The sequence below is a fragment of the Eufriesea mexicana genome, unplaced genomic scaffold (genome assembly GCF_001483705.2).
Source record: "Eufriesea mexicana isolate 0111107269 unplaced genomic scaffold, ASM148370v2 scaffold1482, whole genome shotgun sequence".
NCBI classification, from domain to species: Eukaryota; Metazoa; Arthropoda; class Insecta; order Hymenoptera; family Apidae; genus Eufriesea; species Eufriesea mexicana.
In genome coordinates this window covers 1,437,466-1,465,089 of record NW_016909634.1, presented here as the reverse complement: position 1 = coordinate 1,465,089, position 27,624 = coordinate 1,437,466, and the positions used below count along the sequence as shown (strand labels likewise).

Genomic DNA, 27,624 nt, shown 5'->3' with positions numbered 1-27,624 from the left:
GGGACAAAGCACAGTATTAAACGAAATACGAAGCGTATCACAGCAGAGATCTAGAGCATCGCTCTACGATCCATCAATCGGTCGAGTCACCCTGAACTAACGTGCTCTATGTCTTCACGCAAATCGAACAACAAAAATCCTCATCGATCGCATGAATCTCCCGGCCGCCATTAGCTTCCCTCAATTACACCGCGATGCATTACGATTCCAATTACGGGGAAGGCTAAATCGTCCGCTGCGAGAATTATGGACGGAAATATTCTAACCGTTAATAAACCGCACTACCGCGGAGTAGAATGAATTATACCAGCGCGCGTTTTCGCCCGCTATAATAATCGCGGAAAATCGGTCGGACAGAGGGTAGCAGCAACAAATGGTAATTGACAGGGCTGTTAATCATTCACCGGAAGTTCTATTGACCATCGCAGATTCTCTCCCCTGTGTGTCGTGTTAATTAACGTCGCGACTGGATGGTACCCGGTGTGTCAAGAAAAATTATGGTTCCTCGCTGTGAACGCCTCTTGGCTAGGGAAATATTGCGGACTTTCTCTCTCGCCTCCCGCAATTTTTCAGTTTTACGAACATATTCTTGTTGCGAGCGACGAAAGGGGAAATGAATAGGCGAGGCTCACATAATAGAAGTTTCTAGGATAGGTTAATGTTTTTAGTCATGGAAGGGGAATTTCAATTACGAGTTATGGACTGGCGAAATTTTGAAAGGAAAATGTCACAGAGCTTCGAAATATCAACTGGTAAAATTAATAGCTAAAATTCCATTTTGTAAATTAATCTTTCGTTCCAATTTACGATGAATCTAATTTTTGCGTAAATTAATAACGCAATATTCGTTAAGGGGAATTTACAAAAGTCGTGGGCACTCGTTATTGCTGAGCATTTAATGAAAAACACAATGCAATTTTTTGGAGAATTAGAAAATCTACGAGTGCATTTACGTTAATTTTAATATAAAGGAAAATATCAAAGAACTTCAAAAAATATCAACTGTTGAAATTAATAGTGAAAATTTAATTTTATGAATCAAGCTTTTATTCTAATTTCTGAAGAATTTAATTTTTGTGTAAATTAATAACGTAATATATATTAAGGTGAATTTACAAAAATTGGGAACACGCGTTATTGCCGAGTACTTAATGAAAGAAGGAATCCAATTTCCAAGCAGATGGATTTATGTAAATATTAAAATTATTAAAATTATGCGAATATAAATTGTTTGATAATAAATTATTGATTCCTTGAAATGGAAGTATTTAACTTGTCTCCTTACAAATCTTCTAGGAGGAATAAATTTTACGTTAGGATAAGGGGCCTGAACATATAGGTTATGTGATCAAAATATAAATAAAAAGTAATGAAGAATACTCACCAACACTTTCAGAAGTGAGGACATTAGGACACGCCTGATAGCGTAGAAGCAGTCGTGACTCCTGAGTGCAAGTTTCTGCCGCGGACAAAGGCGATTTACATTCTTTGTCCCCGTGGCTGTACGTGAATTCTAAAGGCCCCTTGAAGGGGCAGGGCATCGGTGCTGCCCCCGTGCGGAACAACGAAACAAGTATGGTGTCGCTGGTCAACTCCTTGCATATAGAGGACAGAGTTGGCTTCGGCGACTCTGTGCAATAGGCTGAAGAGAAATTAATAAAAACAATTAAACATTTTTCGAGAAAAATGGCGAATAATTACATTCCATACAATTTGTAAATATTAGCACAATAAGAACAAAATTTCTTTCTAATAAAATTATACAGGGTGTATCAAAAAAGTGTATACACACTTTGCGTGATTATGAAGCAGTATATATTTAGATGGATTACAGATCATAGTGGTAGCACTTTAAAATGTATTTACGTTTTTCAAAGTCTAGTCTAAAATCAGCCATTATTTTAAATGGGCTGTACCTAGAAAAGAAATAATAAATTAGAAAGAACAAGGTATTAAAGTGTGTATACGTCTTTCTGGGACACCCTGTATTTTCACCCGGTATTGCAATGAGAATAAATTTGGATTAGAATTATAATAAATGTGAAAATCGATAAAAATTTATTCATTTTAAGAGTTGAAAAAGGAAAAGGAGAATTTTAAAATCTAAATTTATTTAAACAAAGGAATTATACTAATTACGTTTGAAACTTACTTTCTTTATACTGTAGAACATTCGGATGTTTCATCAGCATGACGATACAGCGGTAACAATTTTCTTCCCTGGAACAGAAACAAAAATATCCTTCTTGAAATCAAAGCAATACAGTAGTACCTTTATAAGAAAAGACCTAATCGATCTATCTCCGAACACAATCAGGACTCATAAATCTACCCCAAACGACACTCCGATAAAAAAGTTCCTTTGAAACTCTCAAACACCCTCTTCCAGGCCTTAAAAGAAACGCAAAGCTGCGATCAAAAGTTCAAAAACACAACTTTCCCAACTGCCAGCAAACCCGAAAGATCACTCTCAAACAACCCTTGAAAAATCTTCAAAAAAGGCGGTCCCATTGGCCCCTGGGAGAATGGGCTGTGTAAATATCCACACACTCGCATACGCACGCAATTCCGAGGCATTTGTACACGGTGAAAAGACAAACTGCGAGGCGCAATAGAGACAGCAGCGGTTACTAGGGGGTGCAGAAGGGGCGAGTGGACCAAGAGGGGCAAGTAGTATCGCGTAGCTACTTAAAACTTTTCGAGCTTGTCTTGTGTCCCTACTAGTTGCCACCTTGCTTACTTAGCTCCGTTCCGCAACTTCTACCTTCCACTGTAGTCTCCTTCTCTTCCTGCCCCCCGTTGCTTCCTGCTTCCACCCCTTTTCTCCAGCCCACGCCAGCCCACCCTCAACCCAACACGCTTCCTGCTGGTCGAAGTTATCTCGGTTTTTGACTACCTCGCGCACTTCCTTTGCCCAACATTTTTTCTTTTACGAAAATTTCTGCCTGACTGAATCGCAATTACCTTTCGTCGAAAAGTGGTGGGGAGTGACTTTATTGCTTATTGGATACTTTACGATCCAGACGCCATCTTTGTAGCTTGACTCTGTTTTTTTCAGTGACAGGTGTAAAGGAAGATGTTAAATTTTATTTTTATTCAAAATGGATTTTTTGTGGCGAGAAAATCGTGAACGGGGATTCTAGCCAGGGTTTAAAAATGGAGGTTTCGATAAAAACATAGGGGTTTCGTGGAAGGAGGAAGTTAGGGAAAAATATTGTTGCGAAGACAGAAGGAAAACTTGGAATTACACGTAATTTCTTTGCAAACTCGAGTAAACGTAATTTCGAAACTCTTCTAGCTTTACGACACTGACAAGACAGTATTTTCAAAGAAAACTTTTATTGAGATTAGTAAGTTGTTGTAATTTTTCTTTCCCCTTCGTAATAGATGTCTGTCTTTGCTGCATTTCGAAAGTTCTGATCAATTCTCCAATTCCATATTTTTAAACTTGAGTTTATTATATTCTAACTTGAACATATTATTCTGTATTATACTCTGTAGTATGATACAGGGTGGTCAGTGAAAAAGTGAAATGATGTGAGAAGAGCTTGTATTTGTATCAATTATATTCCCAAATAAAATAGTGAAAAATTAAAAGAACATGTGCCTATAAAAATTATTATTAGCATTTTGCAGATCAATACCGATTATGCCAAATTAAATTATTAATCGATTTGCGCAAACTGAACCTCAACGTCGTATTTTTCAAATATGTTATAATGAAAACAAAATAAAATAGCTCTTCGCAAATAAATAACTCTTCGAGAATAAAATACAGGACGCTAATTGCGGGACACCAAAACCGAAAAAATGGTCGGCAAAAAAATATTCCAAAACCCCAGACTTCCCTCTGGCGAATTACGACTCAACCGGAAAACAGATTCCATCGTGCACGAATTTGTTCGGAACGCCGCCATTTTTCTTATTATTTTATTTTTCCCGTTAAACCTTCCGCCTCGTTTGTCCCTCTGTGCACGTGTGCCTGTTTATCGACAGTCGCTCGTCATTTAAGCGCGAGACGGTCTCAAAGCGCGAGATCAATGCGAGCGAGCATAAAAGCAGACTCGAAAGACAAATATATGCGTGAAACGTGCGCATCGGAGCACGCATCGGCGAGTGCAGACGTTTCGCAACGCGAATAGCTATTCGTACACTTCGAACGCGGTTCATGGTTCATAAAAGGGGGCACGAAGACGTACGTATGCTGGTCTCTGACGTTTATAAATCGGCTGTTACCAAGAATATCGCCTGCAATTTCGTCGCATCTTTAAAGTACAGCAGTGGATGTCTTCCTTGTACGATATTGTCGTTTTATATACTGGGTGTTCAGAGATTTGTTCTGGAATATTGTCAGGAAATTACGCGAAATCCTTGCTACGTTACTGGTAGCTGTATATTTGCAAAATGTACATGAAAATTGAACTCTAGTGTCATTTAAAATTGGTATACACCTCTTTGTTAGAAAACAAAATACTTCTTTATGTGAAATATATTGATATTATAATCGTAAATATATTTAGACCGATGTTGATATAATATTGTACGAAAATTGGGTGCAATTCAATTGATTGGTACGAAACGTTGTTTTGGCAAAGCCTAAAATTAGTATATGAATAGTAATCTTGATTGTAAGAAGATTTAAAAAATAAGGGGTTTATAATAATAAAATATATGTTTATTAAATATTAAATGTTTTTCAATTATTGGCTAGGTTGAAAAGTTAATTTAAGAAGATATTCATAAGATATTATAAAAGACAGGAATGAGTTTTAAATTTACATATTCAGGATTCAGTAAATACCATCCACCATAGATATTATTAATCATAGATATTATGAACTGGAACATTTATAAAAATACTAGGAAATATATGAAAAATCACATATTTTAGAATTTCTCTCTGCACGCAACAAATTTGAATATTTAGTGAGCTGAATATTAACTAACCTCAAACATCATTACTCACACTTAGGCAGCCTCAAAAACACCCTAAAAAAATAGAATAAAAATTCATGATGGAGAAATAAAAAATGCATATTTCCGAATTTTCTACGATATCTCCCCAAAAACGTAAATTTAATATTAAACTTTCTATGAAATTCCAAATAATCTTAGAAATACCTTGTAGAAAAACAGCTGTCATCAAAAGAAGCTAAAAAGTCGAAGAAAGGGAATATTTTCAGACTTTTTTTCATACCTATACAATTAATAATTAATTGAATTTAACCTAACCTCGTTTTAATTCGAGTAGTCTTTGTGGTAATCTAAAATTGTCACTGAAAAGTAAACCAAAGCAGGAGGAAATAAATAATTATTTTCAAACTTCATTTTATATCCACGGAGTCTGAGTTTATAGTTAGTACAACTAAACCTAACCTCACTTTAGTTCGAGCAGCCTTCGGTATACTCTGAAATTGTCACCTAAAAGTAAACCAAGGAAAGAGGAAGGGAACAATTATTTTTAAACTTCATTTTATATCCACAGAATACGTGTTTGTAGTTAGTACAACCTAATTAACCTCACATTACTTCAAGAAGCCTTCGAAATGCCCAAAAATACACAATTATCTTCAAAAATAAACAAACAGACATAAACAAAATAAATGAAAACAAGAGAAAGGAAGGAAAAATTCTGAAACATCTATTCATACCCAAAGAAATAGGATTTATAATTAATAAAATCTAACCTAACCTCACTTCAATTTCAGTTGCCTCGAAAATACTTAAAAATACCCAATTGCTACCGAAACAAATCAGGTTAGAAGAAGAGAAACTAACATTTCTAGACTCGAAAGCCATTAAAACGCGGAAAATACGTAATTACCAGCAAAATAAATGAAATATTCACATGAAGGGAAGAGATGAATTATTTCGTAAATAAAGAAATTTTCGATCGTTTAACTCCGTAAGATGGAAAGCAACTAGACTCTCTAAGGGCTGAAAGGCGGCTCTTCGAGCTGTTTCGATCGAAGAACGCCTCCTAGTAGAAGTTTTCTACGCTGGCCTGTACAAGCGGCTGATCTGCAATTCGAAAGTTGTCCAAGTTTGTATGCATGTCAACGAAGCCGCGGACACGGTATCCGAGAGCGGTTTCGCCGCTCGTGATCGCATTTGCAGTAACTATCGCGCAGCCGGAAGCGGAGGGAGCACTCTCTGCCCTTCAGCTCGCGAACCGCAAACGGCTCGGAGTTAAACGCGCCGAACGGAGCGCTTTTGTCGACGTGCTTCGACCCCTCTCGCAACTTTTCTCCCACCCCTCAGATGCTCCGCGAGTTCCTGTAAGGCTAACGGGACGAATTTTTCGAAAAATTTCAACCCAAATTTTTTCTATATCATATTTTACGCTTAATTCATGGTATTTTTGTATTCCAAGCTTCTATCTCCCTGCTCTGATTCTTATAAATTCCGATATGGTTGACTGAGATTTAAGAAGATGCTTCGAGAGTAATTATCAGAGATAATAATCATGGATGATAATTTGTTGAAATATTTGTATACCGCTCGACTCTTCGAAATTTAAAGTCCAGGCTCAACAGATTTTCAAAAATTTCACGTACTATTTTCAATATAATACGTTCTTTAAATTTTGACATTAGCAACCTAACTGTAATTATAAACTACATGTTACAGTGTGTGATAAAAATTAACTGAGAATAAACAAGGTAATTAGTATACGAAATTCTAATTTTAATATCATAAAATATAGTTCAATATTGCAATAAATTTTGCGGGTATTAAAACAAATAAGGGCAATGAGTTTGATAATAAAAATCTTCTATCAAATGTACCAAATCAAATGGGTAATACAATCTCTATCAAATTTAAAAAATAAATTTCGGGAAAAAGTGGACTGAAATAGTATCATATTATATTATCTACAGTGGCAAAATCGACAAAGGGGCTTCAATTTCGACAAGTAGGCTAGGTGATCGTCGAAAAATCCAGCTCGTTAGCCCATAAACGGTTTCCGATTTGGCATCTGGGACGTGCTCCCAGGATCGATTCTACAACTTCCGGATTATTGCCACGGCGACTCGGACGCTTTATCGTTTCTCGATGATCCCAAGAGTTTCGTAGCGGTCCTTTAAGCTTGGTGCCACGACATCCGATCGCTCTGTATCGCTGCAGACGCGACGCCGAAGCGGCGACTTTTACGAGCTCGACGATACCCTCCAACGATGATTGTTATCGTCTATTTTTATTTGTTTGTTCCAGCCAAGAGCCAATTGAAAAACGCAATCAGAATAGCGTCGAAACAGAGATGATCTGAATGGAGGATTGTGGAAAAGGGGCTGTTAAAAGTTATATTGTTTATCTGGTCAGGTTTGACGATAACAGCACGATGGAGATGCGATTATTCCACCGATAAAACGTGTTCGATGATCGTAAGCAAGTTGCAAAATCTTACTGTTTGTCTGAGTACAGTTTACAAACTTTTCGGAGGAGCGATGAAACCTAACCTCAATGTAAATCGATCTCAAAATGTAGGATCAGATGTATAGTGTCTTGTGAATATGAGAGGTAGCTGATTCATGACTTTGAAAACTTAGACTGTCGTAGATCATGGACTGTGTTATTTGGAAGGTGGACTGCAAGATGGTTTCTAACCAACAAATTATAGATTCTGTTTCAATTGTAAATTGTGGAGATTCTAAGCTATAAGTAGTGAATAGTGGACTCTTGAATTTGGATCCTGGACCTCCAATCATGCAATTTTTTTCGGAGGTGTAATAAAACCTAACCTCAATGTAAATCGATCTCAAAATGTAGGATTAGATGCATAGTGTCTTGGGAATATGAGAGGTAGCTGGTTCACGATTTTGAAAATTTTGACTGTCGTAGATCATGGACTGTGCTATTTGGATGGTGGACTGCAAGATGGTTTCTAACCAACAAATTATGGATTCTGTTTCAATTGTAAATCGTGGAGATTCTAAGCTATAAGTAGTGAATAGTGGACTCATAAATTTGGATTCTGGACCTCCAATCATGCAAACTTTTTTGGAGTAATAAAACCTAACCTCAATGTAAACCTAACTCAAAATGTAGGATCCTGGACTGCAAGATGATCTCTATCCAACAAATTATAGATTCTGTTTCAAATGTAAATTGTGGAGATTCTAAGCTATAAGTAGTGAATAGTGGACTCATGAATTTGGATTCTGGACCCCCAATCGTGGACTTCAACTTTGGGACTCTGGATTGTGGATTTCAATCTCAGATTCAGCATGTGAACATTGAACTTATATTTTGGTTATATTTGGTCTTACTGCTGTAGATCTCATGAAATGGACTGTAACTGTTGGACCTCTAATAAGGGCGCCAAACAATTGACTGTGGTGGACTTCAATGTTGGGACTATGGACTATGGACCTCATATCTTGGACTTCAATTTCAGATTCAGACATAGAATAATATTTTGTTTATATTTGGTTTTACTGTTTTAGTTCCTATGAAATGGACTCTGCTTATTGGACCTCGAGTGGTGTCGCAAAATATTTGGATTGCTACGGACCAAAGTCCAATATCGAAGTATTTGGACACTGGGTCCAATTTGGATTTCTTAGACCAATATATGGACCCCCATCTTTGGACTTCGAACTGTGGACTATGACATTTGGACTCAAAATTGAACAAACTAGGATTGTATTTTTAAAAATTATATTCTGCTCAATACAATCACTGTTACTGAAGCAACTTCAGCATCAATATAACCTTATATGTAACAAGAGTAGTATTGCTAACGAAATTACTATAGTTTTTATTGAAAAGACAAATAAAGTAGCCAGCAGTGTGTAAAAACAGTCATTGTTACTTAATATAACGATATCCTGAATACAAAATGAATTACATGCTTATATTTAATTTCCTAAAATGAACTCTTTATTTCTCTATATTTCAAATGGACTCTGGATAATGGATCCAAAGACTTGGACCCCGAATAAATTCCACGCAATTTCGAATCTAGGAAATACAGTTACTATAAACAATACACTAACAATTTGTATAATCACTGGACACAAAATTTTGAAAAATTCTATTCTACCCCTAGTGAAAATTATACAATTTTCTACAGTTGTCCCTTCTATTTCAGCTTTATCTCGGCTCGAATTAATTCACTGCTCATTTAGCGCATCTCTGAATGTCCATTTGCACGGATGGTGCTCCGCCAACGACTTAACACTCTCATATACGAGAATATGAGACCCCCGTAGCCCCCGACGCACCCACGTGATTCGACCCCGGAATTCGAAGATGTAAACGTTACGATCGGGAAGGGTTAATCTGCGCGTAAAACGGAAGTGGATCCCTTAATTCGTGGGAAGCAGAGGTAGGGTGAGGCCAGGAAGAATTTTATCCATAGGTTATTACGAGAACACGTTCTTCTATAGTGGCGAGGGTTGATGAGAATGTTGATTAAATGTTTCAGCGAAGTTTCGCCGGGGAGCCACTCCAATTACACGGAAGTTCCATCGGCGGACACGGTGGCTGTAAGTGAATCCCGACGGTCTCGAATCGAAAGTGATACCGTAATTGAAAAAGGAACGTACGTAAGGGCCGTAGACCCATCGCGGCAAACCAATCCGAATTTTAATTTCACGCTCGTCACCGGTATTTCAATTGTCTAAGATTTCGAACAGGGAAATTCGGATTTCCTAAGTTTTGACTTTTGCCAATCTCGAATCACCCATTATCCAGAAACATTCTTCCAAATTTACGAATCCTTTTTATAAAATATTTCCCACCAATTAGTATTTAATATACATGATTACATAAATTAGTATGGTTCAATACATTTTCTTCAACGATTAAGTAAGTTGATATTTAAAATTAAAATAAAAAATATATCGGCTGTTAGGTTTATAGCATTTTCATTTTAGATGTAGAGATTCTAGATTTCAATTTATTCGTTAAAAATTCTTTATATTTTTAGATTTTGATTTTAGAACCTCGAAGATGTAGGAACAGAGGTAGAAAAATATTAAAAAATTAGATTTTTCTTCCCACTATGATATCTGGTGAACGAAGCGTAGTATCGACATGATTCAAAAAGCATTCTGAACGGGAAATTTCGTTCCCTTGACGACGTGAATGAAAATTTTCTGAGATGCTATGAAAGCCGTGTTACATTTTAATAAATATTAAATTTTCTGACATATTGCGACTTTGATGGTTAGTCAATTTTGATCCCTGATAATGTTTTTGTGCGCAATAAGCACCAGAACTAATTATGTAGAATAAACGTAGAAAGAAGAAAAGAAGATAATTAACATAAATTATAGCAAATTAGAATATGGAACGATGCGAGTGTATTAGTAATAAATTTTGACGTGACATTAATTCTGTAGAGTCTGAAAACCTAAAAATTCCATAATTTGACTTACAAACCTTTGTATCAATTAATATTATTAAATTGTATCATATGGAATGTCGTTTCCTCGAAAAGAAATTCAATAAATTATAACTTCTGTAAAGCATCGTATATTTGATCAAAGTAAGTTTCATCTGATTTTTAATATTGTTAATAATATGTATTTAATTTCTCGCTGCACATTTATGAAAGCCATGAAATATAACCATACATCACGTTCATCTTTCTTCATGAATTCGAAGGTTATATATCATTTTCAACACATTGTAGCTTACTCCATTATATTTTACTGCAAAAATAACAAAGCTGAAATAAATCATTTTGAATGCTTCGATAATTCTAGTGTCGATATATTTATTTTAAAATACGCAGAAATATGTAGATTTTTGAGGAAACAAAGTACATTTAAAAGCATTTTTGGAAAAGAATAAATAATATTTATAACGTGTTTGCGACGAAATAAAAATGTCAGATTCTAGAGAATAATAGTAAAATCAGCACACAGTTAAGACGTAATTACTATAATATTATCCTGATTGAATAAAGCTCTGGTTCTAGATCTTCATTTTCGTCGAATCATCGTTTCAAGTATTTTTGAATTTTCACGTGAAATCCACATTTCACCAGCAGTGACGATACGTTTTAAAAATGGATTCCGTTCGTATCTTTGAAGTAACCATCTGACTATCTATATTCGTCTAAGCTTCTGTATATCTCACGTGTCCATTTTCCATCTTCCTCCTATTCGAGTCGAGCAACAGATAACGATAGACTGGCTTACATTCATTCGGAACGTTATTCCTCTCACCGTTTGACGTGAATTATTTTCAGTAATACCTCTTTAAACATTATCGTCGTTGGAATTTTCTCGATCTCACCTCGGTTCATTTTCTAATGAAAAATCACCAGCCTCGAGTTACACCAACTACTCTGACATTTACATAATCCCCTCCAAATGCTGAATTTCTACCTGCAGAAACTTTTACTGTATCTTTCCCAAGTTTAAATTCACATAAAATTCATATTAAATGTGAATTTAATAATACTCCTATGGAGTAATCAGGGGAATATTATACTTAATTCTCTCGTTGCGAAAAAATTACTCATATATACCCCCAAAAATATACATTTGTTAAAATATACATTAAGATGGACCTTTGTCAGGGAACATTTTTTCTTGACATTTTTTCCAGATGCTCATTAAAAATACGCCACTGGGTGAAAAAGTGATCTGTGTAAAAGTTAAAATTTATAGAGTAACGAGAATACGAGAATTCGAAAATCCTTTAATTATTATAATTAATTTCTCTATCATTACAATCTACAGGTGTGATACATTTCTGTATCATTGAATTCGTCTCTACACCCTCTATAAAAATGCATGAAAATAAAAATTTAATTGTGTTAAACAGAGAGCCATGATTTTGAAATTTCAAAAATTGATGTGGTAAAAGAATTTTATTTATAGCGTTATACTTGAGTTGATCAAACAGTGTAAATTTTGTTCAAATAAATTGTTTTATATGTTCACAAATAACGAAAATATTTATATATATATTTTTATTTAACGGATATTATGTTTATATGTTAGAGTATATAATATATTTAAAAAATGTATTTGAAAAATAATCAAAAAAATAGAAATATGGAATTCAGGAAAATAAAGAATGAAAATAATCCTACTGCGTTAAAATATGATTTTAATGAACCCTATTAAATGTAAATTACATATCATTCATTAAACTAAACTTTACTACATTAGGAAATTATTTTCCATGACCTGGCACAATTTTTAATATATATTGCTTTTCCTTCTCATTGTTTGATAATATTTTATTATTCTATTACGTATATAGGGTGATTCGATAAGAATGACCACGATAAATAACGATATTAATATATTTATAAATGACCATAAGAATGACCACCATAAGATTTTATATGCATTTCGATTTCTTGCTGTATCCCATATTTTTTGAGACATCCAAGTACCCATAAGTTTTTAAATAACTTTGTATATCTTTTTTCTCATTATCATGTAAATATTAAAAAAACTTACGTGAATTATAGTAAATTTCTTCTTTGCTCGCATAAATGACATGGATCAACTATAGAATAAAATTGAATAAACAGTAGACGATGAAGCAACGTCTATTGTTTCGAAAACTGAACTTCACCAGTTCAGCATTGAAGTAAGGAGAGGAAAAACGAAATGGTATCACGTATAATACAATAAATAATCGACGATAAATTATTTCCACGGCGGGTCAACGAACGAAAACCGTCCCCGTGTTTTTCGATGCGATCGCATAAATAAATCACGACGATCGCGCTGAGACAGCTCATTCTCTGCCCTCCCGTTGCAATCTACGAGTAATGACAACGGCGTTATCGACAGACTGATAACTACGAGCAAGAGTAGCCGCAGCGCGAAAATTGTTCGATGAAAAACGCTTTTCTCGTCCCTTCGCGTACGATCGTTCCGTTCAGGATTTATTTGTTGACCATTTTGATACTCCTGAAACAATTTTCGGTAGACATAAAAGTACCTCTACAATTTCTACAATTTTTCTAAAATGTGAATTCTTCCTCCTTTATAGATCCCTTTGAAAAAATTTTCATACATTACGAGATCAAATTTAACACGACTTTTTCTCAATTTTGTAAAGAATTTAATTTATTTCTTCGTCGAATCTGGCTATATTTTAATTTATAATTCTTCCAATTTTGTAAAACATTAATTTCATTGTTTGGAAATTATTAACTTTTACAAATTTTATCAGTCAAAGAATTTTCATCCATTTAGTTACCTCTTACACGAGATCAAATTTAATGTGATCTTTTCCTCAATTTTGTAAAGAAATTAATACGTATTTCTTCGTCGATTCTGGATATATTTTAATTTATAATTCTTCCAATTTTGTAAAATTCTAATTTGATTCTTTATAAATTATTAAATTTTTCAAATGTTGTCAATCAAAGTTTAACTTTTTATTTCTTCTATTTCGAAAGAGTAAGTTCTTGCCGTAAACCTTTTTATCTTTTAGAGATATGTTTTAATCAAGTTTTTCAAATTCTTTGATACAGAATTTTATTTTTAGTGATATCATCAAGAATTAAATTTACAGTTGTAAGCTTTCGAGTTTCTTAATTAATTAACAGAATATTTTTAGTATCTCGTTGTTAGCGTGGTTAATTTGGATATTAGTAAATTGGTTTAAAAGAATTTCATCATTTCTGGGAAATTTCGACCTAAGGCTTGATATTATTTTGATTGGAAAAAAAAATTAAGCAATGTCCTTCGCAACGGTAACGACACCACCGATTCGTTTTATCATCAAACGATCGCTAATTCATCGTCCCTGGCTAAACGCATTTCGTGGAATGCTCACGAATCGAATAAATCTCCTGGCCGTGTTCGTAATGCGTTTAAAAATGATTCATCGCGATGGTCGTAGTTTCGGAAACCAGTAGCATTTGTAACGAACGACACGTATTCCTTTTCACGCTGGAAAAAATCGTCATAACTTTTTCACGTCCTAAATTATCGATGTGTATTTCGAAATCGAGATATTCCGTGAAAAATTTGAAGTTTCGGTTTGGCTTTGGGTGTGAACACAGGAAAACCAAAAAATTGACTTAAAAAAAGGTTTCGAAAAATTCACGGTTGCAAATGGGTCATGTTTGAACTATTTGGGTTAGATTTGAGTCAGGGGCAAAAATTATATGACGCAGAAAATTCCAAAATAAAAAAGTAAATGAGAGAATTCAGGATTTGATATATTTTATTTACACCGTTAATAGTCACATATACAAGATCTAAACGATGTCATTTAATTTTTTAAGTGTGAAAAGCTTAATACGCAAAATTTTGTAGAATGTAGAAATTCAAGAAGGTTGAAAAATTCAATAAAGAGGAAAATGTCGGGTATCCTAGCTGAAAAAGTTAAAATCTTTGAATTTCATTCAGGTCAGGTCAGGATTAAATAAAGAATTCGTGGATAAAAAATTAGAAAAAACGTGAAATTCCGAAAGAGAAAAATATCAAAAGGGAAAATTGATTTAACAAAAACTGCACGAGTTTCAGGAATTAAGGTGGTAGTGGTTCGAATGGAATTAATGCAGTGAATTTAAGGTATATTTGACCTAGTTAATATTTCGATATTGCGAAAAAATTCCATAAACCCTAAAATCTTCGAAAAACCAGGAAACTTAATAAAACAACAAATTTCAAGTAATCGCAAAAGTGCAAATTTTTATTTTGCTCCTATATCCATTGTAAATCCGAATTAAGTGAAGCTTTCAAGAAAACGAATTTTCCAGAAGATACACAAATACCAAGTTGAAAAATTGAAGTGCACCGAAACTTCCACGCAAGTGCAAATATCGAAGTATCATTGATCCAAGGCAAATACGAAGTATACTTGTCCCAGTCGAAATTCCGAATCGCGAAAAAATCTTCGAAAGGTCACAAAATTGAATCACAGGAAAAATTACAAACGACTATAGGAATAGCAATATTTGCCCTATTTCTATTCGAATTAAGCAAACAATTCTTCGAAATGAAGATTCCGTTCAAAAGATGTAAAAAATTCGGTGCAACAAAAATTGCACGTAACTGGAGATCGAGTACCATTGATCGAAATCGATCGAGGTGGAGCAGGTGCGGAGTATGCTTGACCTAGTCCCCGTTTTGTCTTTCGAAATGAAAAAATTCCGAGAAGACGCGAGAAAAATATGGCGAAGCAAGGATCTGGCAAAACTGGGAAAAATTCAAACGAGAAGAAAATCCGTGACGCGTTAATTATATCCCCCTCGTCCGGACGCATGGGATATTTTTCTTTTTCAACCACGGTAATGGGACGCGACAGACGAAGCGTATTTATCTCAACGTTAAGAGAAATCGGCCATGTCAAGTCGAGTATTCGCATTTTAACGAGAGCCTCCGTTAAAGTCACCTCGTCACGGCCACTCGATAATTCCGATGCCTAGTCGAGCCACGTGGATTAATAACGCGCCACGGGAACGGGCCATGGGGCGGGGCCCGCTCCTTACATCCACCCCATAACCCAACCCTTCTTCTTTTTGCCTTCCTGCAACTTATTAACAGCGAACTGATCGAGCGTGAAGCAGAATTCCGGAGTTACCGATGAATGAGCCATAATTGATGAGCATCGTGGTCCTCTGAGGACGACGGGGTGTATAGGGGGTGGCCGATTGTTATGGGACGTCCCGGAAAAATTTTGCAGAGGACGTTTCGTCGATGAAAATGAATGGCCGGGTTGTTTCACAGGTTGGAATCTTTTTAAGTAATCCCTTGTCATTCGTTATTATACTTCTGACAGTTTGATATTGTAGGATACCATTTCGAAAAGAAATCGCGAATCGGCTGTTGTCAATAGAAACAAATTATAAACCGACCAATATTTTCTAGAAGCAAATGGAAAAGTTATTTTGGGTAACAAAATTAAGTTGCGTGGTCCCTACGTGGAGGTGAAGCGTAGGTTAAGAAAAGCATAATAGCAGGGTCCTTGACGACCAAAACAGAGTCCTTAGAAATCAATTGTGACCAGCACGAGCGTGAGTCGCTTGGTGTTGGAAATAGAGTTAAATTAGAGTGCGTCTTTGCGTGTTTTCGTTTCGTTATCTTGGTGTTCTTTTCCTAAGTTAAATTAGTTTTATGCGTTTTGAGTTTGTGTTATTCTGTTCTTGTTGTTCTGTCAATTTTTCGTGCCTCAAAACCAGTTTTCGTCATCCTACAATATGTACAGAGGCGAGGGGGGGATGTTTAGGGTAAAGTTGCAGGGTATTATTTTTTGAAGCAAGCTTGAAGAAGACGATGATATTTAATTTCTATGAGAACAGGATTTTGTTGCAGTATAGTTCAAATTCAGGTAGAATGATTTACGTAATTATTATAGCACAGAATGAAAAATTTTGATGGTTACTTATTGTGTTATTGAATTGTTGGTAATTGATATTTTAGTAAAATTCCGTTTTTTTATTTAAAAATAATTTTTATATTTTTGAAACGAATGAATATTAATTAATGAATGAAAATTAATTATCGAATGAATATAAAATTTTCCATTTTGATATTTTAAACGATTTTTGAATTCTTTTAAGATACTCCGATAGATTGTTTGAAACATTTATTATAGTTTTGAGAATTTTTATGTATTTGTAATAAGATTTATAAATAATTTGTTCGGTCACTATATTTATTATACAGTAATTACATGCTAAATATTTTAAGTGAAATATTCTAAATGACCCAGTTGAATAACAGTATTTATTGAAACTCCCAAAGCATCCCTTTGTACAATTATTGTATTTCGGAACAACCATAAACTAGCCTCGAAATTTACTACCAAACGCAGGAAATTTTCTAACAAAAACTATTATATTCTATATCACTATCACTACACTATAAAATCATCAAAAAGTATTACTTTAAAAATGATTAAAATTAATTAAATTAATTTGAGCGACTCATTTTGAAAAGTACGATTTGATATAATTCATTAAACTATAGAATTTGAAAAATTTTAACTACCTAAATTGAAAGTCAATCACAATTAATTTAAACTTTACGTTCTCGAAGCTCATCAACGAAAAGCACTCTATAATATTAATAAAAAAATGAAAATAAAAAAGTAGGTACAATTAATTCAATTAATTTAAACCTTCTTATTCCTGACAAATTTTAAACATTCAAAAACGATTACAAAAATTTCTAAAATATATATTTAACTACACTTCCAAAAATCCCAAACCACCCCATATAACAATTACGCAAAACTGTCCAAATATTGTACTTTAATATCGTACGATCCGAAAAAATCTACCAGCATAATTCATCCCAGGAATGTGTCCTTAAAGGACCCCAAACCGCCCCTGAAGACTATCAAAAAGATTCATTGAAACACCTACCTTCTCGCAACCCTTAAACCACCCTAAAACTGCCAGGAATCTTCATTCAGTGACCGTATTCTCAAACAGCAAGAAATCACCCAGAAGACCTTCCAGAAAAATTCACCCTACCTCAAACAACCCCTAAATCAGCCGAAAACCCATGAAAAAGATTTTGCTAAAAATTTCCCCGTTCCCTGCGACTCGCCTCTTCGCAATAACTCGAGCCATCGTGCACGGATCACAGGAAGCAACAAAACCGTGGAAAAACTGGGGTCAGTCCGGTGGAAGCGATCGTGTACGATAATTCGTGGCCGTTAGCCGCAGTCCGGCGCGCGTGTACGCGTCGCGACGCCCTCGTGGGCGTCGTTAGCAGGGACCACGGAGTGGCGTGCGTATTTACGCAGCGGAGGAATCAATAAACCATGTCCGAGAACGAGATGGTGGCGGCCGCCATTCGACAGGAAGGGTGAAACTCACCCTTGCACGCCATCCGGCTATTAGACAATACAAACAGCCCGGCTGCCGCTGATCGTGTCCGCCTAACAACGCGTCCGACGCTTTTTTTCAACCCTTGCTACCCCGTTTATCGCGTTGTCGTGACGTGGGAAGAGACTTTAGATTCGCCGGGAGAAGCGGAATTTCGGATAGCGGCTATTTGTGCGTTTTCGAGACGGGGGTCGAATCGTTCGGGGACGTAAAAGGTAATTAGGATGAATCGGGTGGCGAAGATAGGGGAAGGTTGTAGGATTGAGCTTTTTCGGGAATATTTTTCACAACGAATTTTTATCGGATGAGATATGAATAATTTTGTAAGATGAATGGAAGTAATTAGATGATATAATATATAATATATTATGTGTAATTATAATACAATATCATAATTGTTATATATGTTCAGATAAATATGAAATTTATAAACTTAAGCTTATGATTTAATAAATATGTAATACTTCCTGTAAATTATGTAATACGTAATATACTATACAGTTTATATATATAAACTATTATAAAATATATTATAAATATATATTATAAATATATTACGTATTACAAAATTTGCAGAAAGTGTTACATGTTTATTAAGTCATAAATTTAAGTTCATATATTCCATATTTATCTAAACATACATTACAATTATGATATTATACTATTATTATAAATATTATATTATATATTATTTACCATCTAATTACTTCCATTCAGTTTATATATATCAACTATATAGTTTAAGTATTATATATTCTTAATATATTTATACATATAAACTCTACATAAACTAAATAGTAAATAAGTAATTTATAGCTTTGGATTGACCTTTTACTAAATTATATGTAATATATAATATAATATTACATTTTAGTTGTAGTATAATTTTTTATAATGTATTATTATATTATATATTATGATGAATTTTTATATAATGTGATATAATATAGAATATTGCTTGTTCTGAGATTTTGGACATAGTGTAGATGTGAATGAATAAAAAGTTTTATGATACCCCTAAGAACAGAATTGCGAAGATCATAAGTATAATATAGTTTCCTTAAAATGTCTGTACAAGGATTTAATAGAACAATATGAATTTTGGTTTGGATTAGATTTAACCGATGTTTTTCTTTTCATAGAGAAAGGTGGAAAAATTATTTTTCGCACGTTTTGTAACATTTTCATTAGAATATTTCATGCGAACATTGATTTTTTATCTGACAAGGAAAGTAGTTAATTAAATACGGAACACAATGTTTGAATGCTTAACAGTTCTCTTCATTATTTACATTAAAATTCATGTTCTTAATCCCATTAAAAATCAGAACGTGGAAAATTCGTGAAAATCGAGACACAGTTTAAATGTTTGTAATGCAATATGAAACGCAATATTTATCTTTGCAAATCTTCACCTGCTGCGAGCGCTGTTTACGCATACCTATGCAGCAATGGATAATTATTTCGCGGTATTATTCATGGGGGACAAAACGTTTAAATATAATTATACGTAGCAATCTGTCGTGGATTATGCTTTGAACTTAATTCCGCTAAATATGAATTGATCAATGATGTTATAAAATAATATACATATATCGTCGACAATCATATTGCAATTTCGTCAACAACGTTTACCGGATTCGAGTCAAATTATTCACAATCAATTATTAACGGTCCATTTGTCGCATTCACCTCACGCAAGTTTTAATAAAATCAAAATTAAACTCGCCAAAATTATTATGAAGTATCGAAGGATTCCATCTGTCGAAATATCGTTATAAAGGGTCATTATAAAAAAGTAAATTGCAAAACATTTTTCAAAATTGCTTCAATTTGTAATAAAACCTGTTACAAACCATCAAACAATCATATCACGCAGCCATCGAACGGTACACTGTACTTTAATTTATTTACACATCCGTTTCTCCCGGGACACCCGGTACGTAGGTCTAAACGCTTTCGCAAATTCAAAGGCGAATATCTCAAAAACGACAGGCTTTCTCGAAAAACTTCATTTCATCGAATCTTCTCCTTTTTGATTGGCTAATCTATATGCATCGAGAAATCCATCATCGAGCCAGTGTGTACGCGCGCAGAGCGATCGCTCGAGTCGGATTACGCGAAGCGCACGCACGCTCCTCGACGCACGGCCAAAGCCGCCGAGCTTAAACTTAGGTGGCAGCCAATCACGACCGGTGAACCGCCACAAAGCCGAGGCTTTGTGCTCGAATTAAATTTTAAGCGAGCGCGCAAAGCCCGCTGGTATCGCGAGCGATCCGCGTGCTGATGGCTCTGATCCGCGTCGGGGGGAAGCAAATACGAAATGTAAACGACTAAAAGAACCGAACACTTTCATCTGTGTTAAATTGTTTCTTGCGCATTCGGTCCGATGGAAATAATTTTGAACTTTGTATTTTCTGCAGAAATAGAAATTATAGGAAAAATGCTTATGAAAAAGATTTAGAGCAGTCCCTATTAGAGTTCCCAAATCTTTGCTTCTCGTTAGTGAACGTTATAGTTTTTGCAAGAATATAAATTATGGGAAAAATACTTATGAAAGAGTTGTCAAAGGGAGGTCTCCATTTGATTTTTCCAAATTTTGGTCATTTATTACTGTATTTATTATTGCTATTCTAATTTTCTTCTTTCATTATTAATTTGGAGAAAGACATAAATGAAGTTTACTCCTTTTTTTAAAGTTTAGCTTTATAAAATGGGGATAATTCTTTCCCTTTTATGAGTAAAATGTACGCTCTGGTATTGGAAATTTCGCTTGTTGCAGTTGCATGTAAATACTTTAAGGATGGCGAGTTATCAGTTAATACTTTCATTCGATATATTTGCTCTCAGTAAAAAGTGCCAATATAAAATAGAAATAGAAAAGGAAGGAAAATTTACCAAAACCAATTTTGACTATTGTCATTTCTCGTTTAATTAATAATATTAAGTCATTAAACTTAGAGATATTAGTTTCAAATTTATTTCAACACATTTATGTGTGTTTGAAATAACAAAATAATAAGAACAGTAAGAGAACAGCATTTTGGAAAACTTCCACTGTAGAAAAACAGAATTGTATGTGCATGTATTTTAAATAATAAAATAAAAACAATAGAAAAACGATATTTTAAAATACATTGAGATATAAGTATCAAAAAATAATTAAGGTTGAAAAAGTAAACTAGTATTTTTGAAAAAAAAGAACTTAGGGTAACATTAAGGTTTGTTTGAACATAATATCGCGTTATCCATTCCACTACCCCTTCGCTGACATTGGTCCTAGGAATAGGGACTTTTCTAGCTTTCTGCGGGAGCTTAGGCGATTCAAATTTGTCAACGAAAATTTGTCTCGTCAGAAAAGGGTGGGAAAAGAAGGTGAAGGTGGGAGGATACAGCATGGTCCAGGGCAAAGATACGAGCAGAGAAAGTCGGGAATATCGAGCGCGAGCATTATCGGAGAAACTCACGGGAAGAAATAATCCAGTAACAGAATCGTGAATCTCTGACTTCCACGGTGACTCCATCGTGAAAACTTTTGCACGGTAGTTTACGATGTTATCGAAAGTTTCGGGATCCGCTACGAGGTAGGAAACGGAATGTGAACCGCGTCGATCAACGGTCAGACATTTTGCTTTTCCGGTAAGTTACCGTGGATGGTGAAGGTTTTCATATTTTCCCTTGATTTTGGGTTTCAAATTTTTAATTCCTCTCCTAGGTTCAATGAAACTATCCATGCTTTCCTTTCAGCTTGCACTGACAGTATGGAAATACATGGTATGGCAATTGAAACAGAAGGTATGTTATTATTGTTGCTATCAGAAGTTACTATTTTTATTTAAATATTTTGAGATCCATAAAGCCTGATATCGTAGAATTTCCTTGAATTATTTTAATTATTCTAGTTTATGTATTTCATTATAAAATTATAGTACAAAGTATAGTACAAGAAATTATTGTTATCATTATTATTATTGAGAATTAGTTTAATAAAATATTAATCTTATGGCTATACCTAATATTTACAAATTTTTAATTAGACTTAGGAAATTCTTCAAAATTTGATATCTGTATATCTTTGTTTGAATAAAGAAGGAATAATTTTGTTATTCAGAGTTTGTGGATTTAGTTAATTATTAATTTTTTGTACTTCATAGTGACGCAATTTCATTTATATTTTTTTTTCATTGTACTGTTCCTCCATTCAGTACAATTCCTTTAGAATATTCGATTATATAAATTATTAACATCTTCATCCTGATATGTAACGAAATGATTGCAGTATAAACAATAAAACAAAGATTATGCTGTTATTGTTCTTATCACAGTCCTTGTTTCAAATCAAATTTGTCAATATCGCCCATTCACATAGGTGTAATGGAAACTGTCGATTGAATGAGTTGCAATATGTTTCTTCATCGGAATTTTGTTGAAGTAATGGTTTATGTGGTACTAGTGGCTATAGGCAGTTGGTAGCATTGTAGAAAAGTGATTGTCGTAGCTCATGCTCACGAGAATCTCGCACGTTCGATACATAATTCGCCAGGTTTCCTGCCTCAAGCAGCATTCCGGATGGTTGAACTCTATCTCGATATTGTATCGATGCGGCTTATGCATTACCTTCCTGCCCCTCGATTTACAGTAAACCGGAATATTTTACTAGAGAATGGTGAACCGAAGACACGGTGAAATTCCCTAGAAATTCACCATCCAAGGTACTTTCGGATCCAAACAGCTGCTGAGCGATCTGTCGATTATTATAAACAAACAATAGGCACCGCAATGTTGTATATTCTCAAAATCAATTTTTAATTATGCTAATTAAAAGCCCCATAATATTTAGCTGTATTTCATTTCGCTATTTTGTTCCTTTTATTGCAAACTTTGAAAATTGTATTTATTACTACCAATATTATATTGGTTTAGAATACACAAACTAAGTATAACAGAAAATATAACGAAGTATAACAAAGTATAATAAATATCACGAATTTAAAAACATTATCTTATATCTCAGTTTGCATGTTATAAACAAATACGTTAAAAAAGTACTATATTCAATAGCCAATACAGAAAAACAAATTTTTTTCCAGAAAACCATTTTGATATTTTATGAAATAAAATGAAATATTCTATTAACTAGAGGTTAAGGTGCGTCATGACATAATAACACTGCCCCAATCAACTCTATAGTGTAAAACTTAATTTTTATTTTTATTCCCCCTGTTAAAAAGTTTTAGATTACAAATGATAACACGAAGTGACCTAAAATTACTTTAATTTTTTGTGTACAATGTTTAAACGTGATATTCTACAAAATGTGATATAAGCATAAACCGCGACGGGATATTAAATCAGTCTGGTATCAAGTAAAAAAATATTCAAACTTTTATTCGTCATTCGAGGAGAAAATAATGAAAAAATAAATGTTATTGCGTTTGGCAGAGAACATTTCATAAAGGGAACTACCAAAAATATATTATATTACAATATGAAAAGCAAGTATCAAATATCAGAGTGATCAAGAATTTAAAAAATTCCATATTTCATCCAACTCTTCACATGAACAACAATTTATTAATACTAAAAAAACACGATAATTTTGTTATCGTGGTATTATTTCGTGACCATAAAAGGCGTCCTTAAGAAACGGGGTAACAAATTGCTCACCGTTTTAATCCGCAGCTAGATTCGTGACGCGTTTAATGCGAAACGCAATAATTTGCACGACTGCGTGCACAGCTCCAATCGAACTCTCTGTTTCCCTTTCCCTTCCGACCCGCCCTCTCTCGGGGCGAAATGCAGCGCGATTATATCCTTCGAGGGAAATTGTTGCTGAAATGATTTAGAGTAAAGCGCAATGGAGCGCGCACGAACTGTTCCCGGCGATTATTCAATTCCTGAAATTCCCCCTACCCCATGCCGAGACTTTCCGTGTTCCGTTTTAAGAACGACCGTTTCGCGAGATTCCCGAGTTCCCGACGTTTTACTAGTTTCGTCGCCGTTAACTAAGCACCAAACAATTAAGCTTAATAAACTGAAACAGTCATATATTGCGTCTGGTGATTTATCTAACTGATGGGGATATTAAGTAACTATGTAGCAAAATATTTGTCTTCAGGACGGTGCACCGACTTTTAGAACTGCAGATTGGTGAAACAAGGAATGATAGAGGATAGTCCGAGGAACATTTTTCGTCCAATAAACATTTCTTCCATCTCGCTTCATTTTTTTGATAATTAAGCTCCAAAGTGCAGAAGTTAGGCGCCCGAAGTCGAGCAACCCGGGCAGCACGGGTAGCGCTCATAAGGCTGGGCAAGTAATTGCCACGTAACTTTCACGCAAAATTTCGTTTGTACTTTGGATTTTCATGGAGATATTCTTCGTTAATGGCATATGATTTGACTCACAGAATACAAATCTTAACTCTTTCGTGTATCAGATTAGCTAAATTTTGATTTGCAATTGTAAATTAAAGAAGAAGCACTAGACTAATTTTCAGATCGATTTTAATCCACTTATAGGAATAAAATTAAATCTAAGTTGAGATAAAAGAATCTTGACGTAACTCCAAATAGTTATCACCCTAAAATTAAGTTTGTTAATTTTATGACAAACTACATAAATTTTTGAAGACAATAACGATTATAATATTTTCAATTCCTATTCACAGATTCCATTTCGATAACTCAGAAGCAATCTTTAAATGATATATTATTGGCAAAGGAATGTTAACCTAACCTCAAACTGATGTTTCCATAATGCAGTATGGAATTTGTTTATTTAAACCTTTTAACTAATTAAGCTTCATATATTTCTACGATTTCTAAAAGTGTGTTTTATTTCTGAAATAATTTTTATTCGTTTGCTAAATAACCAGTTATTTTTGCAGACTCGTACTTCTTCGGTTACTCCTAACAACTTAAATCGCAATTTTCCTTCTATATTATTTCGCAATTTTCCAAACAAAGCAATATTTCAGCTTTGTATCCTTTCCCATCGCTTTTCCGAAAACCACGAAACGGAGTTCTGCATCCGATTTTATTTCGCCGATCGAGGCCACTGTCGGGGAAACAGTGGACACACGCGTAGAGAATTCGGAAACTCGATGCCGCGGCCGCAGGCGGCGCTGTAACGCCAAAAACCTATCGTGTTACAAAGGTCCTCGTACGCGAAATCGAAATAATTCGGATAGTTTCGCGCGGCGTGCGCGCAAATATGCGATACAACTGATTCGATTCACGTACCCGGATCCGAATTTCCACCGTTTGTTTTTCCGAGGAAAAATGATCGGTTCGCATACCGTCCTCCTCTCTCCCCCGCTTTTGCTTGGCGATAAATGTTCAACGGAACTTTCGCGATTGCTCCCTCGATTGGGTGATCAGTTCGGTCACCCGATTTTTTTATTTTTTTCGACATTTCCCAGCGTTTTGGCTAACCCTGCGTTTCCAAACTAGGATTCGTATTATGAGCTATGCAAAATATTCTAGTGTAAAGAAATACGTTGATATTGAAACTTCTATAAATAAATTTTAAAAGACAAATTATACATTCGACAAATTTTTGTTTAATATCAAATGATTGGAAAATAATAGTGCGTATATTAAATAATGTTCATTATGTCTATATAATATATTTCTACATAATGACATTTTTACTAATTACTTATTTAATAATTCTCACAAAATATTTCACTGCAATGAATTCATTTTACTTAAATTTAATTGTACATGAAATGATACATCAAATGGTTAAAAAATAATAGTATATATATACTTGAACTGAATATGTGTGTACTAACAAATATTTATTGGATCTATGTAACGTATTTCAACATAATGACACCTTTACTAATTATACATTTAATAATACTAATACTACAATGATTTTTAGTTAGTAATAATACTAACTAAAATATACTAAAATACTTCAGTTTAAAATACTTCAATTTAATAATAAACAAAATGATATTATTTACTGCTATAAAGTTTTGTAAATTGTGTAATAAATACGTGAATGCTTAAAGAGGAAGCTAACAATGAATTGAACAAGGAATTGACTTTGACTCTTCCTTTGACGATCATTAGGATGTTGAAAGAAATACTTAAATGACATTTTTCACGAGATTAAAAGTAACAAGCAACAAGATAGCGTTCCTTAGATAAAAAATAAATTGAAAATTTAACAATGCACTTAAATCGAAAGCCAAATGGAAGTTGTAGTGCCGTTAGCAATTAATCGCGAACTGGATGCAAATCCATTTCTTCGCAGAAGTATAGCAAAGGAGCCCCAACACGGAGGCCACATAAACTACACCGATACATCCTTTCTTTATAGTCAGTATTTCCCATCGGCGCAGTAATCGAACGGAAGTCCCAACACAGTGCCACCTAGCTACTTCCTACACGGCTCCATAATCACGTTCATCCCTCCCACGTAGCCAGCGAACCCCTAAAAGAGCTAATACTCCTCCCGAGATCGATTCTCGAAACGGCGAAAGAATTTACGCGCGTGCAAAAACGCTCGTTCCCTCTCGGTGAATTATTATCCGGCCAAAATTCACCGCGAAATTTTCCATCGGAAAATAATTCAGGATCGCGGAAGCCGGCGTGCTGGACGCGAAATAGAAACGATAATGCCCGCGGCATCGCGCAGAAAACGGGATCAAGTCGGGTCCGAGCGACGGATTTAACGAGATTTAAAACAAGATTTAACGTTAAAGATTAAAGGTTTGCCAAATGGAATCGCGCTGATGTTCCCGCCCTCCCTGAAATTCGCTCGTTCTCGCGCGCTGCATTATTGACAGGGCTGCCGTAAGCCGACCAGAGGGATCTGTCCCGCTTCCTGGCGTGCTCTTTAAAGTGTTAACAAATTGAACAACATGGAATTTTGACCGAACACCAACCGCATTTGTTTTGCCCCGGCTTTTTCTGGTTGGCTGATGCTGAATCTTTGACGGAAATTCGTTTGTTCGTGTCACGTTCCCTGCAATATTCAGCCGAAACGCTCGATCCCTGTTCCGCGTTCCGTGGATCAATATTGATGAACCCGCCGCAGCAAGGATTTTGTTTAATGAAACGCATACGCTGGTTCTTTCGGCCAGAACGTTTCAATTATGGATTAGGTATTCGAGTATTTGGTTGTTGGTATTGAACCCGGGCTTATTCCAACAGCTCACTGTGTAGAGAATAAGTGCTAGCTCCGAGCAGACAGTTTTTATCCATTTCTCATCGAGTTGAGTTCGATGTTCCGAAGTTTTGTTTTAGCCAGTTCATCGGTAAATTCAGTTTGATTGTTCTACTCGGTTATTCTCATCGGCCCTGATAGCTTTAAATTAGAAGATAGATCTTCAGTTCGATGACCCAATGTATTCTGTTTGTAAATATCTGAAAAGAGAGTTTGAGAGCTTCAAAATAAGCTGCAGAGCATATTTGTGACTTTGGACGCTTTCGGCACGGTAATTAGATCATCCAAATATATCATAGGTTGGTAATCTAATTGTGTGACATCTTTGCACCTGAAAAATACTTCTAAATTTAAATTCTTGAGGGCTGTTGCAAAAATATTCTCTGATCTTTGAAATATACCATAGATTAGTCACCTAATTGTGTGACATCTTTGGACTTAAGAAATATTTCTAAATTTAAATCCTTGAGAGCTGCTGCAAAAATATTCTCTGATCTTTGAAATATACCATAGATTAGTCACCTAATTGTGTGACATCTTTGAACTTAAGAAATATTTCTAAATTTAAATCCTTGAGAGCTGTTACAAAAATATTCTCTGGTCCTTGAAATATGGATCATAGCTATCTCAACAAAAGTGTATGGAGAAGTCAGAAATGACAGAACATA

At 34.7% G+C, this 27,624-nt stretch overlaps 1 protein-coding gene across 2 annotated transcripts in view; it reads right to left on the bottom strand.

Annotated features, from left to right (window-relative positions):
• Nucleotides 1–27,624, bottom strand: part of LOC108548288 (uncharacterized) — a 601,332-nt gene that overhangs the window by 68,013 nt on the left and 505,695 nt on the right. For both annotated transcript variants that reach the window (XM_017901144.1, XM_017901145.1), the window contains 2 exons: nt 2,153–2,220; nt 1,385–1,642 (listed from right to left, as the gene is read on the bottom strand). In XM_017901144.1, coding sequence (XP_017756633.1) covers nt 1,385–1,642; nt 2,153–2,220 — 326 coding nt within the window. The remainder of the gene's footprint in view (nt 1–1,384; nt 1,643–2,152; nt 2,221–27,624) is intronic.